We start from the raw sequence: 20267 nt of genomic DNA, 5'->3' as shown, positions 1-20267 counted from the left end.
CTCTGCTGATTTCACATATTAAATTATTTAATCATGAAAGAGAGGCATTGATTTTATCATATTTAAGACAAAAGAGTACATTTTCACTTGTATTTTCATCTCGTCTATCAAGTAAAATGCATACTAGTCACAAGTGTATATTTTGCCTCTTTTGTGCTTTTAATGTATCTTTATTACCCATCACAACGTATTTCAACCTATCCTATTCGACAACGCTGGACTGAAGACATAGTTGAAAACAAAGTCGATCATATTTCAGTCGAAAAGCTGTGAGCACCACCTAAAGAATTCCATTTACCTCCATTGTATTTTGGTGGGGGCAGTTATGTGGGAAACAGATATGCATGGCTAGATTCCACTAGAGAGGTAAGTGAAGGAATCTGCCATTTTAAACTTCCTTTTAGTGCTCACCGGTTTGGGCAGGCTACACTGGTGCATGTCCTCGTATCCTGCACTCCTCTGCCTGCCTCCACAGGGATGGTTCATGGTCCCTGGGGCGCTGGTCACCCCGTCACTGTAGTGGCTGGTGTGGGACGGGTTGTAGGCTCTGTGGGCATGGTGGTGATGACGGTGGTGGCTGTTGGCGAAGGTAAAAAAAAGTTTCAGTCGACAGTCTTCAGTTTGAAAAACAGCCTGAACTTGGGATCATTCTTAAACAGATTGTGTGTCAGGGCAACTCTCTCTATTCTTTCCCACACAATACTGTAAATCAATGCGGATTTGCGAAGAAATAAAATAATCAGTGAAAAAAAATAAAATAAATGAAACTCACTTGGTCGGCGGAGAAGGGGGGTCGTGGTCCGGAGGCGCCAGACTGAAGGCGTTGCCTAGCAACATGTGCATCTGCGTGCGGACCTCATCAATGGATGGCTGGGAGCTGAGTGTGGAGGAGTCGGAGCCGCGGTGAGCTTTCACCCCCAGGCTGCCAGTCCCGGTGCCGGTGGACCCGCCTCCGTAACCCAGGGAGCTCATCAGACGGTCCATGTTGGTCTCCTCAAACGGTTCTGGCTCGCCCTGCGGAGCACAGCGGGACAAGGGGGGGGGGCGGGGACGCATTCATCAATGAGGACAATGACACCGAAATCACACGCCTTTCCAACAAATCAAAGTTTGAACCGGTTTGAACTTCTGGTTTCCTGAGAAACAAATGCTCCCGAGAATATACGAAGGATGTTGGTGTTGATGCAGAAGCTGGCAGCACTCAAAAAAAAATTGTGAGTCAAGATGGTCAGGAGCAGAAGGTCTGCAGCTTCCCAGTAGGTTTGAAGTAAGGGAGTCTAAAACAAAAGTTTTCACGTGTTTCTCTCTCATCATCAGCTAGAATAATCAAACCTACACCCACTCTATGCAGCAGGTTCTCCTGCAACATGACTACATCAGTTACAATAACTTGTACTATTCACTCAGTTTCCAGTTTATTAGGTGTTGATTCCACTGTTTGATCATTCTGGTGGATGTAGTTTGTGGCACTGTTGAACTGTATTGTGTTATTCTGACAGTGTTTCTGTATTTTTGTCTACCCTCACTGATACAAACAAGGCGAACAAGAGAATGTGAACACCTGTGGGTGCAAAGCAATAGTTTCAACATTTTAACCTTCAAGAATGATTGTTTTTTGCAGAAGAGTTGGACTAGACTGCATTAGATTTAGATAGGTATACCTAATAAACTGCCAACAGAGCATATTTTCATCTATTCTTTTAGATTTATTCAGTGATGAGTCACTGGATTGTTTTGCCTTTTGTTGCGTGACATGCCTCTTTATTATGTTAAACTGGATTGAATTCAACAGAATCAATTATACAGAAGTTGATATTGGGTAAAACAGTAAAGCCGGATTGAGGATCACAATATTAAAGGCACAATGACTACGATTTGTCAGTTGCTGCTATTTCAACATTCAGAGTTGGCCCCTCCTCCCCGGCTCTAGGCGGGTTACTACGTTGAAAGCCAAACCCAGATTCACTCTTGTTTTGGAAAGAGCTATATTTGCAGCGCTAAATTTGCCTTGATTTGGCGCATTTTTGTAGCTTCCTGTCGGATCCCTGCGTTTGATCTGGCACCAATGTTTTTACAGAGGTTGACGCCCAAAATTGTCCCAAAAACTGCAAAATGAAAAGAAAAGATAAAATACAGGCAGAAGTTGGGGTCTCTGCAGATACCGACACCGCCACACACTTCATAAGTGATGACTTAGGGGGTACTATTTTTGTCTATAAAAATGTTTTTACTCACTGTGCCTTTAATAGTTGCTGAATATTTTCCAAAATGGATAGATAATACATGATGTGGCAAATGTATGCAGAATCACATATACAATATTTCAATTAATGTTCAACGCAATTATTGTTGATATACTTGACGTCAGACGTCAAAAACTTCAGTAACTCATTTTGTCAGTTTTCAATCAAATCAGCATGGCTTACGTTAACGGAATCTGTTCATATCATTCCACTAATCCTAATAATAAATAATAATATAAAATGATTACCCAGCCTGACCACACTGAATCCCCTAACATACCTGTAGAAAAGCCAAAACAGCGCAAACCCACAGACATGAAGCAGGCAAACCAGCTACAGCTCCAAACCAACGTGAATACAGTGCACTGAGGTGTGTTGTACAAAGCAACAATTCTAAAGCACGAAAACCAAACCGACTAGGTTTTACGTACCTGTATCAATACCCACAAACGTACATGCTCCTGCATAAACACACTCAGCTCTCCTTGTGTCGTTTGGCACTTCCAAGGCTGTTAGCTGCTATCACGCCTCCCATCTGAATCCATGAATAGGCCATAATCATATTCACACTCATTGACATTCAGTCGTAGCGTGGTCACTGCTGTTACTGTGGTGCAGCAGAGGAGCAGCATAAAGAGATCTCACTCGCGCTCACTCTATCTGTGCCCATTTTAACTCCCCCTTTCCTCCTTTCTCCATTTTCTGCTGTATGTATTAATGAAGAAATCGCTTTTTCCTTAATCTTTAAATGTAATTTCCTCCCCGTCCGTCTCCCTTCCTCTGTCTTTATCTCTCTGTTGGGTGCAGGTTTATGAAGTTCAACGGGAGGTGATTTGATAATCCCCTAGGTGTGAGCTCACGATATCAGAGAAGGCGGGAAAATAAAGGATTAAAGTTATAAATGCACCCAGGAGATTATTTTATTCGTTTGACAAAAGTGGAAGAGCTTTACTTTGCCACAGCCATCATGAGAGCCTTTTGGGACGAAGGATCCAGCAGCGGTCTCATCATGTGTGACTCACCGGGTCAGGGGTCGGACCTCAGCTGCTGTATTACAGTTTGTTACAGGATCCATCTTCTAAATTCCTCAAAGCTTTGCATGGTCTTGCCTCTGGGTATTTTATGGCAGTAAATCCCTCACATCCTCCACACAAACTTATAGAGGTGCTTCAAATCCCTAAAATGTTTTAATTTGCTGTCTTTTCCCGCTTTTTCTGACGTGCTCTTCAGCCCACCACTGACCTAATTTCTGGTCTGAGCGTTTTAAAACTACAAGGAAGAACAAAGGCTCTCATCAGAAGGCCATCTGACCTCGCGACGTTACTCACATCGTAGCCGTTGTTTCGGATGCCCCTCCTGGATCGTTCTCTCAGCACCAGCAGGTCCATCTCTGTCTCTACTGGGCTCGGGCTGCTCAGAGACTGCCGGCTCCAGTAGGCGGGCTCCCGTGGGTGGGAGTACCTGATGGACACGCGTAAGAAAAGGGAAAAAAAACACTCAAAATATAGCAACTACAGCTCGGGTTCATATAGTAGATACGTATTCTCTGAATTTTGGAGGAGAATTTGGGGTCAGAAAAAATTTTGAGGTAAAAATAATTTTAGATAAGTCAAAATCGGAAAATCACGAAAAATCAAAAAGGGAACCGTTTTTCTGTTGTCCACATACAAAACCACAGTCACGGTTTATTGCTAATAATACTCACCCTCAATTTACTTTAGGCTTTGTGTGGATTAATTTAATATGTTAGGAACTCCTGCGCTCAGTTTTACCTGATTAATCAATCTTTTATTTGACCAAACTTAAATAGATACACATTTTGAAGAAAGGAGCCATGTGACGGGTGATAAAAACAAACAGTGTGCAAAAGCAGCAATTCCTTTAGGCAAAAATGTACTTAAAAACCCTGTAGGTGCTTAATGCTGTGATGCTTCTACACTTTGAATCCCAGACATCACTAGTCAATCAAACTACTCCGGACCGTGACAGCCACAGAGTTTCTGCAAATAAGTGCTTTTCTTTGCCTGAACAGCAAATCTTAAAGGATTCATGAACTGTGCAAAAGGTCGACTGTGTTGAATCAGTTAGTGACAAAGAGAAGCACAACAGACACTTAAAAAATATGAATGTCCTGACCAAACATCACACCCAGTTGCTTAGCAACTATGCTCCACAGCTCCACATCTACAGTAGATGTGTAATTCTTGGTGGAAAGCATGCACAGCTTAAAATTATTTAATCATTATTTAAGCTTTTACTGCATAAATAATGATGAAAAACGTTCATATGCTTTAATAATGAACATAGGACTCCGCTTTGACAGGGAAGTCGACTCTTTTAATTCTGTCACTGTCAAACATTTCTGCATTGGTTGATTCCTTTGATTTGTTGAACCATCTGCGATGCAGTTATGGCCAATGTTCCGAACATTCTTATGTTTCCGATGTCTACTCCATACCTCTTATGACATCCTGCGAAAGAGGCCCTCTTCTCCTCAGCAGTCATTGGTTCCTTGACCCCGTTGTCGTGCCGACCGTGCCTGGCGTTGCGGCGACTGTAACCGTGGCTGCCGGTCTCGGACAGAGAGAACTCTCCGTAGCCCTTCCTCCGGGCCTTCTGGCGCAGTTTGTTCCTGTAGTGCTCGATGTCCGACTTCTGCTTCAGCCCGCTATGGTTGGCCTGCAAATAATCCATTCCAGTATTGAATTCAAGTAATGCTTTTTCCATCCGCTTAGAGGGGACCAACAGAGAGCTGTTGCCATCTCTTATGATGAACTGTTCAATTTTTTTCTTGTGCCCAAAACAACGAAGGATCAATGTGTTTCAACAAATGTTCCCTACAGCTCAATAATCAGAGAACGTATCCCACCCTAAACATGATATTTTTCTGCTAATGTGCACTCAATCAAGTGCAGGTGAACTGGAAAACTAGAGAGCCAGAGAACTAGAGATTTTGTGGTCTTATGTTAATAGATTGGGGGATAATTTATCATCAGCCATTGTATCGCTTTCTCGGCTGCAGAGATGCAGAGGTGGAATAAGGAGAGGGGATGTACTGGATGGCCAGGAAAGTGACAGGGGTGAGAGATTAGAAGGGGAGAGGATTTGTAGCAACAGCTAAATTCAGCATCAGTGCAATGAGGAAATGTCATGATAATACTACAGTACAGGAAGGGCAGCAGACGCCTCAAACTGATGAATGTAACATAAAGCACTTATAGCATGAAGCTGATGTTGCTCGACAGCCCTGTGAGATGAACTGAAGTACCCCTTCACAGACATCACCCATCATACTGCAAATGTGTTGAACCCATAGCCTGTATATAGGAAGTGGACAAAGTCCGAGTGACGTCACCCACTGGTTCGGCATTTTGGCCGTCGCCATCTTGGATTTTGACTGTTGCCATCTTGTTATTTTGCAATATATATGGCTCTGGTAGCGACCTGTCAAATCACAAGGTAGCCACACCCTAAAGTGTTATTATGATAAGGATAGCTCACTTTATTGCAGTCTTGGAAAGGAAGGAGTGGACAGAGGGCAGTTACAATCTGCAACCACGCCGCTAGATGCCACCAAAAGTTAAAGTTTGCGTGGGTGAACCAGATGGCAACCTCTGGTTCTGAAAAGCGACACCAATGCGGAAGTGAGTTAAACTTGCAACTTGATTTATTCCCTGAGTACACATTGTGAACATGAGTTCATGGTCTCAATCGCTAGTTTCAGGTGATTATAAACTAATGAAAATATAGTTGTGAATATTATATTTTATTTCTGTTCATAGGTGCCCCGACACTTTACACACTGGCCCTTCAAGGACCAATGTTGGTGCTGAAATGCAGATAACAGCGAGGCATTCTGCACGCTGTACGCAGACAAAGCCCAACCTTCACAGCATTTTTCAAAGGAGTAGCTTTGTGGCTTCCTCTTATTTAGAGTGAGATCCTGAGCTGGCAACCTTGATTTATCCAAAACGTTTTATATTTTTTAAGTTGTAATTCTATTGTAACACATTCCCAAACAATAAGAATGGGAAACATCTGCCATATTTATGTACGCAACTACAAAAAATGCTGCTGTGCTGTGTCTGTGTGACTCAGAATGTTCTAGTGTTTGCTCTGCCTTGTACTGTCAGTGCTGCGTTCTCACCTCACAGCCGAGTGCGATGAAGCCTTGAGGGTGTGTGTACATTACGTATATGTGTGTGTGTGTGTGTGTGTGTGTGTGTGTGTGTGTGTGGACTCACCTCCCCGTTGAGGACCACAGAGTCTTGGCTGTGGCATGAGGAGGTGGGGTAGGAGTAGGTTGGCTGAGCAGTCATGGGTTTAATGGTGATGAGACGCAGAGAGCCAGAATGGTCTTCGTACGGGTCTGGGAGGAAGACAAACGGGTTAGCAAGAGTCAGACAGAGGCATTACATTAATACAGGATCACAAATTCAGTCAGTTCCCACATTATTCACACAGCAATTTTGTTCAAAACTCTGAATATAATTGTCAAATTTAGGGGGAAAGCTTGCAGGTAGAGGAAAATATGTATTTTTGATTTGGGGGGTGGACTGTGCTGTTAAGTGAAGCTACGTAAGCTGACTGCAGCCTTGTATTGAACAGACAGATATGAGAGTGGTATCTATTATTACCCAAAATGTTAATGTTTTATTCGGTTAACACTCAGATGTTGTTTCGGGACGAGCAGAACATTTTTTTGACACTACCCAGTAAATGATGAAAGTTAGCAACCAAACAAGACTATAATAGGATTGCTTGTATGTAGCGTAGGGGCTGTGTGTGTGTGTGTGTGTGTGTGTGTGTGTGTGTGTGTGTGTGTGTGTGTGTGACAATTTTATGTGTCGGTACCAGGGTGTTCATGCACAATTCTGAAAGGCGTTTCTGCTTTCTTCCTGTTGTTTCTATGCTTACGTTGGCCTTACTATAATGCCATTTATCTAAATCTGGCTGAAACAAAAGTGTCAGGACAACCATCCGAATTTAGATTGGAGCAAAGCTCTACTAATTGTGTTCAGGTCTCTGCAGTTTCACGTTGTTTGGCTTGATGAGAAAACATCAGCTGTGTGGCGTGTGGTCTGCTTCTTAGAGTATATGAGGCTCTATGTATTTGTGTGCATGGTATTGCAGGGAGCAGCAGATGGAGAAGGGTTGTGCTGTACTGGGTCCACTGTGACTCACTCCCTGACTGACATCATATGGCAGACTGCTTCGTTGTAGGGCTACAACAGTCTGCCATTAACTCAGCTCCAAAGCCCACACTGTCACCATTATTTCTGGCTGCAGCTCAGCACGCTCCATTTGCTGCCGCTCCCTCCCGCACCGCCTATTAAGAGCGTGACAGCTAAGGTCAGGACAGGTGGCGTCACGAGCGGCAGAGGCCGTAAACCAGATCGGAAAACCGCGACACTGCATGTAAATGACGTGTACTCTGAACACCGCCGGCTGCTGTGAAACCATTTGTACTACTGTCACAACCGACGCCGAGCATTGGCCTGTTTGTTTTAACAAATCATGCACATCCAAGTGTTTTCCTGAGATGAATGAGTGGAGTTGGAGTATATCGGTCCTTGTTTCTGTTCTATCATCTAATCACGCAGCTTCATTTGTTTGCTAAAGTCTGGATTACTCAAATAAAATAACTTCCTAAGGACATTTCTTTGTGAGTGTTTTCTGTACACAGGGAGATAAACATTGTGACTCAAGTGACAATTGGCTTGTCTACAATGACTTTGCTCTGACTCTTTATTGCTTTATGTCCACAGCGGTCTACGTATTGCTTACAAATATGGAGATTTTTAGCCACAGGAGCGATGTGGCTATAGGGATGGCAAAGTCAGTCTTTTTTTTGTTTGTTTTTAAGTTGATGTGTCCATTTTGTTCTATAACTATGTATAGGATACAAACATACTTTGCATTTACACCTTACAGATTACCAAAAGGCCAGTGTTATTAACATGACGCTCTACAGAGAAAAGGCCAAGGGTTGATCTGAGGATGAAGATCAATTGTCGACTCGTGAAATACCTACGCTTGGTTAGCGGCCCGACGCTTCAAAGAATGACGCTCTACGTGCCCCTCTAGGATACGATTTGGACATGTCTGCTCTTTTCATGCATACGGTCTCATTTCAAAGTAAACTTCCAATGTTGTTTTTACTTGGTTATGCTTAGGAAAAGGTCGTGGTTTGGGTTCAAATATGTACGATTGTTGCGTAACCGGCGATAGTTAAGTACGTAACAGAACTACGGTGAAATAAGTCAACAGTGACTTGGTTTCACTTTTGTGTCTTTCTATACACCATGAGAGCAACCATGTGCCCATACTCCCTTAATTGCTGATGTTTCTGCAGCATCTGTGCCTGACTAATTATAATGTGTCCATCATCATTGTCTGCCGCACCATCAATGCCCAAATTACACCGCACAGATGCTGTTGTATTTGAAAATCTTAATAAACAGCAGAGTGGATCCCACTTTCATGTCCGAACACTCATTATGAACAAAGCCAGCTGACTCTGGTCACCAAGAAAAACATTCCACACAAACATTTCTGTTTGAGTGCAGATTAAACAAATGAGATACAGCGTATAAATCAACAAGCTATAGAGAGAGCAAGGTCTTCATGCTCAGCCAAGCTAACCAGCTCCTGGCAGACTTAGTGTGCTGACATGAGAGTGGTATTTGTCATCTCACTTCTCACGTCTTACTTTTCTGCAGGAAAGTTAATAAGCTTATTATCCAAAATGTCAAAGTATTTCTTTAGCCCGGGCAATAAAATCACAGCAACCACATCGCTTCATTCTAACCTTCAAATCACATAACAGCTGCCAGAAGAGCTGAAAATGTCAGACAAGACTAAAAAAATCTAATTAGCTTTAAATCAAAAGAAAAAGTAACCTGACCACCAAGAAGAATTGGAGGCAACTTGTCCAATATTCCCCTGTTGTATTACAGAGGTTATTATGAAATGCATTTAAATGATATTTCATACTATATTTTACTGTCCTTCATATGATGGATCTATGCTTCTAGTTTACTGGATTTACAGTTTTATTAATCTGTCATTTTCTTAAACAGCACTCCAGTCTGCCTTTGTCCTCTCTCTCTCTTTTCATTTTTTTCTAAAATCAGTTCAGTCCATCTCCGGTTCTCTGTGAACAGTAGTGAGAAATTGAAATAATTATTCATCCTCCCCTCCGGGCATCCGTTCATTCGCTTGCATAAACACTATAAATCACACAAATTACTGTGATCTTTGGCTTGCTGATGCAAAAGAGATTGAAAAATCACAGCGTCCTAGAATGTCATTGAGCATAAGCGATGCTGCAGCATTATCAGTGATCAGAGCGATGCATATGCAACCAATTGTGAGTCTGCACTGCCGGGAAAAGATCTGCTTGGTAATCTGTTGAACAAGTCATGTCAAAGATGCACTACATTTACTGCCACCACTGATAACTGGTGCTGCAGATACAAGTGTGTGCATCTAATAGTCCTGTAGTATAGCTGTATAGATGAGTACTATTCCAATGTATGCATGTTAACAGTAATGCATTGTGCGGACATATAGAAATGCATTTTAAATCGTAGTCAGGAGCCAAAAAATATCACGTGAGACTGATGTCATATAGCTGGATGCAAAATGTCTATTTCTTCTAATGGTTCGGCCACGGCAATGGCAACTTCCTTTCTTTAAAACATGTAAATGTGATGCACACTGGGAACATAAGTAGTAAGTAAGAACATAAGTATAGTAGCTAACAAGTGCAACTTCATTGTAATTGTTAAAAAGAAATCTAAACTTTACAGAAGGGAAAAGGATGGATGGGTCAAACAAACATGACCTTCACCCAGGAGGCCGCTGTTCATGTCCCGTGTGAAACCAAAAGGCAACACGTTGACTTATTTTAACTTAACTATGTTAGTACGAAACAACCTATTCTGTCGTTAAGGGTGTTGGGCTGATTAGCAGTATCTACTGCTCTCCCTGGCTGAAAGTTCCCCCGAGCATCACTGATGGGTGTGGCACACTCTCCATTCAGTAGTGTGCTCTGTTGCACCCTACCGAGTACTTAATTAAGCCGTAGTGTCAGTCATGCCTGCTGCGTTTTTATCCGTTTTGTGTTGACGTTGCAACCGACGTCAAATGGAAAATGGAAGATGTGTTGTCAGCGTGCATCTCTGACTTGATGGAGATAATTGCTAATATACCCACAACCCAAATAACGATGGGGGGAAAATTACAGTCCTAATTTGTTTTTAATAGCTACACAGTGCATCAACATCTTTTCACCCAGGATGAGGATCCCTCTGAGTGTCACAGGTTTAACGATGAGTCATTTTTCTGAGGCACAAACCGTATGCTGTGGGTTGTATGGATTTGAATAACACCTAATCTGACAGTGCGCTGTCACAACTCTCTGACAACTCCCCCACTTTTCTGACTTTCCTCTGTGATTCTACTCAAAAGGGGGTGACTGACTCTGTGGTGGGTGCAAAAGTAAAGGAGAGACAGAATTCATCTCTCGCTAAACATCTACCAGCGTGTGGGTCTGTCTATCCATCTAAATATTTGTCCGTCACTTATTCCTTTCCCTCTTTATACTCCCTCCCTCCCTCACTGATTCCCTGTATCTTTCTGTCTATCTCTTAACCCCCCCCTCCATATTTCCTCTCCGACTCCATCTTCCTCCTCACCGTTGGTGCTCCTCTTGTGGAGCTCCTCCTTGCCGTTCTTGCTGCTGCTGCCGGTCGCCGTCCTTCGGGCCGAGGAGCTCTTGCTCGTGTTCAGCTTCCCGGAGCCGCTACTTGACACCGAGCCGTCCTCCTCGCTTGGCAACCGCCTGCAGTATCCATGGCAACAGAAGAGAAACCAGGGAGGAAGGAGAAGGGAAGGCTCGTGAATCTCGTGTGTGTACACAAGCAGTGCATCATCTCACAGTCAATGCTGGCAACACACTGTTAACTTTAACAATAATGTCAAAAATAAGATCATGGGTGTGCATATGTGTGATGGATAAAAACAAATAATAGAAACTGTACCCCAAAACTACTATCATTCCAAAATATGAAAACCAGCTGGAATGTGAAATTCAAAGTAATGTCATTTAAATCCAAAATCAAGCTTCAGCAAGACTGTCTTGCCCGTGTTCCTTTTGTTGTTTTGTGAATCCTAGTTATTCTTTGCGTGCCTGAGCTTGGTCTTTATGGTAATTGTGAAAATACAAATAGGGAATTCTGTAGTATCACTGGTTTATAAAACCTTACTCCTGACAACGGTTAACCTTCTGGCAAGCCAGTTAAGATATTTATAGTACGCATTTACTTACGGCCAGCTTGTCAGCTCATTTGTTAGCCTGTACATCCAAAGCCAAATCTTGGAATTGGTGAAAAAAACAAATTAGATACTAATAAGCCAACTACCTATCACCTTCTGACTCTAGTACAGGGGCCCAAGGGGGGCCAGTGGGAGGCCAGGCCACCCCTTTCCCCCCCTCTTGTCCCTCCCCTGGTTACCAGACAACTGAACAATCTCACAATCAACGGTGCTGCGATTGTGGCTCATAAATGCTAACATTACCTGCTAACTGGGCAAACCATACGACTCCTGTATCGTTGTACTGTCCTGAAGTTCGTTGTAATATTTTGTAATGATGTAATAATGTTTTTTTATCGCTAAAATCCCATCGAAGAAGCATGCTGTATGAAAGCACAGAACATGTAGGGACATTCAAGGCAAACTGAAAGGACAAGTAGAGCAGCAACAATCCTGATTTTGTCGGGCAGGTTCTTCAACAGCCAAGGGCCTTGATGGAAACAGCTCAGTATGCATGTATGTGTCACACACACACACACACACACACACACACACACACACACACACTTGACTCTAGAAGAGTCAATACACTCAAGCATATATATATGAAGACATAGTTTGTTCTTGCCTCAGACAAACCAGGCACGTATACCACGTACAGGACACTCTCTCACACACACACACACACACACACACACACACACACACACACACACACACACACATTCACAGCCTTGGGGCATGTAAGCCGCAGCAGCTACACAACGTGACAGGCCTGTCTACAGGTGGTGCGAGATGCACAAATCAGCGAGACCGGACATTACAGAGCCACAGGCGAGGCCGACACCCCGTGTGTGAATACACAGACACACACACACACACACACACACACACACACACACACACACACTCACTATTCACACGGTAGTGCAGCCTGAGCAGCGGTCAATCGCTGGCCGGGTCGCAGTAAAAGTCATGAGGTTTTGAAGCGAAGAGCCGGAGGGATGGAGGAGAAATAACAGTGTGTGTTCCATGTAAATTTGTGAGTGGGAAGGCCAGGGAGAGGAGCAACACAATCGATAATCACGCCGCTGGAAAGTAATGTTCATCTCCGTGCCTCTCCTCGCTCTCTTTTTTTTTCCGTTTGTGCCTCACACACTGTAGCTCTCGGGAGGATGCAGTGAGCAGGATGAATGCTCCAGTCCTTCGCCCCGTGGTTAGCATTCAGTCTGCACCTTTCTCTTCTCTCAGACGAGTGAACAATCTGCAGCTGTTGTTTGCAACACAGTCTCACCTGCTTGAGGTGCAGATCACATCCTTCCTGCTGCGTCGAGAACACAGCACGGCTGATTTGACTACAATTATCTTTGTAGGGAAAGTTATCTTGTTTTCAGAAAATACAAGACAAAATTAGATAACTCGCAGACAAATTATGATCAAAAGTAAGTGTTTTTTGTAATACGTACAGATGGAGCTACATGATATTCATATGCCTTTTTGGAAACCTATATCGTTTGTATTAATATAAAAGTGACCAAAATATCGTTTACTTACACGTCAAAATTGTATTATGGGGAATGTCAATCTTGTACGTTTTACATATTTTACTATATTTGAGTGACTATCTGAATGTGTGGGAGACGTACATACCAACATATTTAATGATGTGATACTATGCTATAATGTATGTGTTGCATAGAGATGAATTAATGGCATGATGTGAGATATAGAGTAATATTTATGTTTTGTCATTGGCTGTATATAGTTTCAGGGACCTGGTGTTTATGCTGACTCATTTCAAGACTGCCGTGACTCACTGGACTATTTGAATAGTACAAAGCAATCTTTAATGTAATTAGTAACTGGCTGTCTATGGTTTCCATCCAAATGTATTTTTGAATGCTTGTTTCCATCCACTACCAGTATTTGATTACTCAGAGTTGGTTTTACGCCAAATGTTCCACCTCAGCCGAGCAAAAAAATAAATAAATCAAGATTCTTTCAGATTTTCTGTCTTTCCACCCATTTATGCGCCAATTAAAAACATGCATCAAAAAGGCAACCTACTGTATGTCTGTGTTTTATAAATCAATCCCTCGTTCACTCATTCACTACTCCATATGATGAGATCAATAGTTTAGTCGATAGTGAGCAGTAAAACGAGATGTCAAACACTTACTAATCATCATCATTTAGCCTCCCTGACCCGTCTAGAGTCACATCTATGAAATACAAAGAGAGGGATTTCGAACATAGCTTATGTCTTTATCATCTATTTATTTTGACAACTGGGCATGTGGTATATAGGATTTTGTATTTTTCCTCCCAGCTTCTTTTCAATCGTGGGATGTGTATCCTTTTTCTCTTTTAATTGCAGTGTACATTCTGTTTAAAATAGCATGGGATAACACACTGAATTGACTTAATTACAGAGCGAATGAAGATGTTTAGCTATGCAAGCAGCGTGGCTCTACAGATGGCACATGAAATGTCTCAAGAACAAAACAAATATGGCGCAAACATCCATGTTCCCCACTTTGAACAGTAATTATTTTGGTAATCAAATAACTTTTCCTCTAACTTCATCGCCAGGTTAACATTTCGGTTCTCAAACACCTGTGAAACTAAAGACATTCCCATCAGCCTCAACTGTACTTTAATGCTAAACATCAAACGTTAGCTTCTGAAATCTCAGTTTACTCCTCAGTATTTACATTGAGTATCCGATAGGGATACTTAATGAGGGAATGATTTCAGACACAGCTTTAGTGAGGTTGCCTTGTTCAACTCATCCATCTTTACTGCCGTGGGCACTTTCCCTTTCAACCTTTTTCTTTTATTGTTCTGACCGAGCACACCGAGCCTGTTTGTGCATGTGAAGAGAGAAAACACAAGTGTCACTCTCCGTTCAGTTACCACAATAAAGTGCAAGAATAATTGCATCCTTTGTTGTTTTTATGGTGCAATATTTTCCCTCTCGTCCCATCACGCTCCACTCGGCACTGGTTAGAGGATGAGATACTGCCTCATCTCCTAATTAGTGGACGCCCAGGTAGTATATATATACATACATGATGGTAAAGTTTATTATTGTACCATGCCAGCTCTTCGGGCATTTTACACCGTCATCATCGTTATGCTGAACGGGTCCCTCCGGCCATAGCCGGGGTTATAAATATATACATGTGTTTATCCTTCTCGAGAAGCAAAGCACAACTAATCCCACCTCTACTTGGTTTCCATTTAGTAGCGTGTAAATATGACGCACTGTCTTGTGCACGCTTTCTGAATTTGCATTTCTGTGAGAGGAGGCATGCTGCATCTCATTTAAGACTCCAAACTTCCCGGAGGATAGAAGTCACCGCTGAATGCCGGGCTGGTGGGTGGGTGTACCTTCTTCTAGGAGAGAAATGTCTGGGAAGTTTAAAAAAAATATATAAATATAATGTTTTCATCACTCTCTTCTTAATGCTTTTGGTTTCGAACAGATTAAAACTGGTAATCCCTGTGAAGTGTGTTGGGAATAGGACTGTTTGCACATTTTGGTAAATACATTTGAAACTGTGCGATTGCGACAGATGTTTACAAATCATATTACAAATCACACTTTTAACATAGAGGACAGTAACAAAGAAGATTAGTGCAGGAAGCATTGACTAGTGACAGAGACAGATGAAATATATGGACTCTAAATTAAATGCCAAATTGAGACAAATTACAACAAACATAAAGATTAGCAGCATTCCCCCTGAATTTTACAATACCGATCATCCCGGCTCTAATCTATATTTTATCCCAGACATACAGTACGCCAGTCTAATCCACTTTAGGTTCTCGGTGCCTGCGAGGATGAATGGACATCTGTGTAGCTGACAGTTTAGATCATGACAAGGATTAGCTGGTAACTGATTGGTGTGCTTGAATTTTATCTCCACTTTGAAAACAAAACAACTCAAATATCATTCAGTGAACTTTGAAATTAAGTTGCAAAAACATACATTTCCTTTCAGTAAACGTGAGGTACCAACACTTAAATCACGATTGCTTCTCAAACTGCTTATTGTTCTGGGTCCGAGGGACATCGGGCTCGGTTTGTTTTTGGTATTTACTTTTCCTGTAGATAATTATCTGCACACGACCTAATGGATTTGTAAGTCTTTTTTCACCCCCTGGAAGTCAGTCAGGGTTGCAATATTTGGCAGCATCTAATTCCATCTCACCCGCATTTCCATATGTGTGTGCGTGAGAGCCGAGGCTCGACATTCGTTCATTTTCAGGAAGTATTCAAATCCAGCGCTGGTGATTCTTGCTAATGAGGGCAGTTTCCTTTAAAAAAGTTTTTTCTTTCCTGAAAATTACGAGAAAATTGTAAAAATCCAAAAATGTTATTAAACCACAGAAAAGGTGAATCTCAGTTTGTACTTCCCTGACTTAAACAATCTTGACACGCATCTGTGTGTCAGGAGAGGAGCCGAAACATCTTCTCAATAGAGAAAAGTGTCTTTGCTCCTCTATAAATGATGAAATACTCTCTAGTTCAGAAATAACTGAAGCTCTTAGGAACCGCTATTGTTTTGTGTGTGATTGCTCTCCGTGTCGCATCACACACACTGAAACCACGCCCGTGGCTGTCAGTAGCTCCTCACAGGACGCTGCTTCGTCCGAAACCACTCAAACGCATCACTTGAAGCCGGACAAGACAGATATTCATGTCATCTCACAAGAATCAAGTAATCCCAAGTAATACCCCCCCCCCCCCCCCCCCTTTAAAGGTGCTTAAAGGAAACCTTTCCAACCCACCAGAGATATGTATCAGACCACGGCTCAGACATGTGTTGGCCTGTTAACAGCTCAAAATGACTGTTGCAGTTATCTATTCATGCTAAAATGCTCCATGCGGCACCTTTACTTCTCTTTTGCTCTTGCAATCAGTGTGTCAGCACTGTCAAAATCAGCAGTTCTAAAATCCTAGTACTTTGCTTCATCTAAATACGTGTGTAAATCCATTTTGTCTCCCAACAGCTTCTTGTTAACACTGGACTCATCTTCAGATCATATCAATCTGTGCGCTGCTTGCTGTTGGCTTCTCTCTGGCTTAACACTGCGATGCACGAACAAACACTGATGTCTGGTCCCGCTGAAAAGCTCGGGGTTGTGTCGCCGGCATGTACACCGACTGAAACAGCTGCTGGTGGAACTTTGCGGTTCCCCCTTCACTGGGCTTCCAGCCGGGGACAATATGTCTGCTGAGCTCAGGCTGATTTTATTGGGCAGGCTTTGCCAAAAAAAAATCTACATTTTGTATTGAATTATGTATGATGATGTCAGCAGTGTGATGGAAGTGGCCTCTTTTCTGGCATTCATCACAATTGAGTATTAATGAGGGTTTGTTGCCACAGCAATCAGTGACAGCAAAGCGGAAAACCCCAAATTCTCTCCAGTTGATTGTTCTGAAACTCATAATTAGAGTCACATTTTGAAGTCTTTAAATATGCAAACTGGTGTTCTGTAAAGGTTCCAAACCAAACAATCACAACAATAGTGTTTTGGTTCAGTCTCACCAAACCTGTTTACAGCAGCAGCAGCAGGCAGCTATCCTCAGTGAAAAAGCTCTGAAATCGACTGTACTGTCCACTACATGCCCAGCCCGAGACCAGAGGCGAAGAAGGTTTATCGAGCTAGCCGGTGAAGAGCCAGTTATCTCCCTCAGGTGGAGACCAAAACAGAGGTAGAAGGAGCTTTGAGTATTTGACTTCACATTCATCAGGTTGCCAGAAACACTACTCCAAATAAATGATCATGTTGCCCCATGTCAGCTAGACTGCATAGAGTCTACGATTAGCCACAACAAGGATGTTATATTTCAAATGTGTGATGAAAAATGAAATGCTGCTTTAAACTTTACTCATTTAATGCCAAACAATTCCCTCCAAAAATGAAAACGTTCACTCATTCCTATAGCTCGGCCTCTACCAGGACTACTAATAATAATAATATTATGTGTAGAGGGTTTCTAAGTGAATTGATCCACAAATAACACCTTGTCTGCTGTGGGAAGGTTCTTAAAGTGTCCGAAATGGATAGTAAAGTTGCTATGTTATGCGTCGGTTATGTGAAGAGCAGCCAAATAGCAAATTGTGTTCTACTGTACTACACGACTATAAACTACTAAACAGATCCAAAACAGACAGATCAGAACACATCTAGGCAGCCAGGAACCGTCTTACCCTCCTTTGTGTATGTCAGCAGATGGAGGCCTCTTGCTGGCGGTCCCGTCCTGGTGGACCTTCTTATCTAACGACAGCGACAGCGGAGCGTCTCTTACGGGCAGCCCCAGCACCAGCGTCTCCTTGGTAACGGAGACTGCGTCGTCGCCGGTTCGACCCATGTGCTTCTTGGCGTAGTCAAAGCCCTGGACGGGCTGGCAGGGGGAAGAGGATATCACACACCAGGAGTCAGAAAAACCACTTGAGTTTTACAAGGTCCCAGCTACTGCAGCGTGGAGATCAATCCATGCAGGAGCTGGATTGTGGAGCATACTTTTTTTTAAACTGTGTATTTCTTGTGTTTATAAAATGTGCTTTTGTTTTCAGTTTGCCTGTTGGATTGATGGACCAAAAGCCGCTCGATGCATAAAAACAAGCAGCGGGTTTTAAGGAAATGAAGCACATGCAAAGACAGCAACACAAGATACAGTTCCACAGTGCAGCTTTCCATCTTTACTACACAGCACAGCCCGATAAATGCTATGAAAGTACTGGAAGTACTGTCAATGTAATGTATACGCCACAATAATGGGTGATAAAGCAGCCACAACAAATCTAGCACACACCACAGTGCATGTATAGCAAACTATAGCTAATGTTGGTCAGAGTATCAAAATGGTCTGGAGTCGCTAGATAAATTCAACAGTCAGAGCACACATGATGCACATAGTGTGAGTGTTATTTCCCGAGAATTAGTTGAGAAACTGCTTTGTGAAAATAAGTTTTCGGTCTGCTTGGCAGAGATAGAGGGCACCATCAAAAAGAAAGAAATGTAATAAAATGAATTTCTGCCTTTGGGACATGCGATTTGCTGCAGCAGAACAGAAACATCCAATTCCCATTCAGTTTCACCAAATAAATGGTGCCAAATTTGCTTCATCCCATTTTACAACATAAAATGCAGCCTTAGAAATACGGAGCAGCAATGCGTCAGTAATGCAGTTGTGGTTGTAGCATGATGTAACCTGCTGTGTGGAGTAAAATGAACTCCTTTTCAATACAGCAACAAACGGAAAAAAAGCAACAAATGGATTAAGTCTGTTGTAACTGCGATCTGATCGACAGCAAAGAGCTGGACAGCTGAACGGATGACAGAGCTGCTTACAGCTAACAGGACTTAGTCTCCTGAATAATAAAGTCAAAACCTCAGAGATAAGCGTTGCCTCCATTTCAGATAAAGGTAATTGAATGAACCTCCCTCCACGAAAACTAGTTTTTATCACTCTCCGAGCACCACGGCTGGCATAATGAAAAAGTTGGATAAAAAAATAAATAATAAAGCTTAACAGCACCTTTGAAGTCAGGGGTTTGGGCATAGAGAGACAAAGAGAGAGAGAGGCAGCCGATTATGTGTTTTGCTAAAGCCTCCCAGGCCTGCACACATTCTTTGTATTGCTTAATGCCTTTCGCATTACGGAGTAGAGTACGAGAGGAGGGGGGGGGGGAATAAAGGCCCCATTTAAGTTACACAACTAATCAGCCGAAACCCAGATTTCTTTTTTTTTGCCTTCTCTTTTCTATTTTTAGCGGCCCCCGAAAATGGGACGCCTAATGCATTTGATGATGCATGCTAAATTCTGAGTGCATGTGAGGTTAGGCAGCGTTGGCATCCGGCTGACGGCGCTGTTAATAATTCATCAGTCATACACACCGCTGTGCCATCAGCTAGCTCAAACACACGAGGCTGTCAGGAAATTGATACATGCTAGTATGGAACGCACACACACACACACACACACACATTGACATTAAGAGAGATATAGGGAGAGAGAGAGAGAGCACGCACCATGGCATTATGTATGGATCGTGTGTGGTAGTGCATGCACCTTTTACCCGCTGAAGTGATGTATGTTGACAGTTTTGACTCTATCGTGTGAAAGATGCATGGAGAGCGCAAACGTTCATTTGCCTGCGGCCTCGTGCTGTTCATAGGTTGAGGGGGAGCTTAGCTGCTTGCGTGTTTGTGACGAGCGAACAAAGGGCAGCAGGAGAGGCAGGAGAGGCGGGCGGTGCATTAAGTGTGCCGCTCCCTCCACCCGATATGCATTTTCTGTATGGATTTATGAGGAGCAAACATTAGACGTAGCATCGGGGGCCGTTGAACTAAGAGTGACGACCTGATGCACACACTGCACGTTGACGGGAAGAGACGCGCCATTCAGTGGCTGGTGGGTAATGGACGTCATGAAAGGGGACGTCAGTATGGATTCTCAGAAATGACAGGGTCGACAGGTAACCTTGAAGAGTGCGCCTGACATTGCGCCACACGTATGTTACTGCACTGGCTCAAGGTCTTTTCTCTTTCTGTCTGTTCTTTTCTCTCGTCTCACTCTTTCCTATTTGTCTCAGCCTCTTCTTCCTCGAGTTCCACCGTCCACTGACAACGTGTTGACTTAACAAATGGCCATCTTTCATCTTGTGTGAATGAGATTTAATG

The 20267-nt window shown here is 42.8% G+C and overlaps 1 protein-coding gene across 1 annotated transcript in view; it reads right to left on the bottom strand.

Moving 5' to 3' along the window:
- kiaa1549la (KIAA1549-like a) overlaps positions 1-20267 on the bottom strand; it is a gene marked incomplete at its 5' end in the record, with an annotated part of 89633 nt that overhangs the window by 7414 nt on the left and 61952 nt on the right. The window contains 7 exons of the mRNA XM_079163585.1: positions 412-577; positions 773-1014; positions 3572-3704; positions 4702-4922; positions 6488-6612; positions 10946-11091; positions 17792-17985. Of these exons, the coding sequence (XP_079019711.1) occupies positions 412-577; positions 773-1014; positions 3572-3704; positions 4702-4922; positions 6488-6612; positions 10946-11091; positions 17792-17985 (1227 nt within the window). The remainder of the gene's footprint in view (positions 1-411; positions 578-772; positions 1015-3571; positions 3705-4701; positions 4923-6487; positions 6613-10945; positions 11092-17791; positions 17986-20267) is intronic.

The sequence above is a fragment of the Pholis gunnellus genome (genome assembly GCF_910591455.1).
Source record: "Pholis gunnellus genome assembly, chromosome: 7".
NCBI lineage: Eukaryota > Metazoa > Chordata > Actinopteri > Perciformes > Pholidae > Pholis > Pholis gunnellus.
The sequence above is the reverse complement of the archived record's forward strand: the minus strand, read 5'-3'. Positions and strand labels throughout refer to the sequence as shown.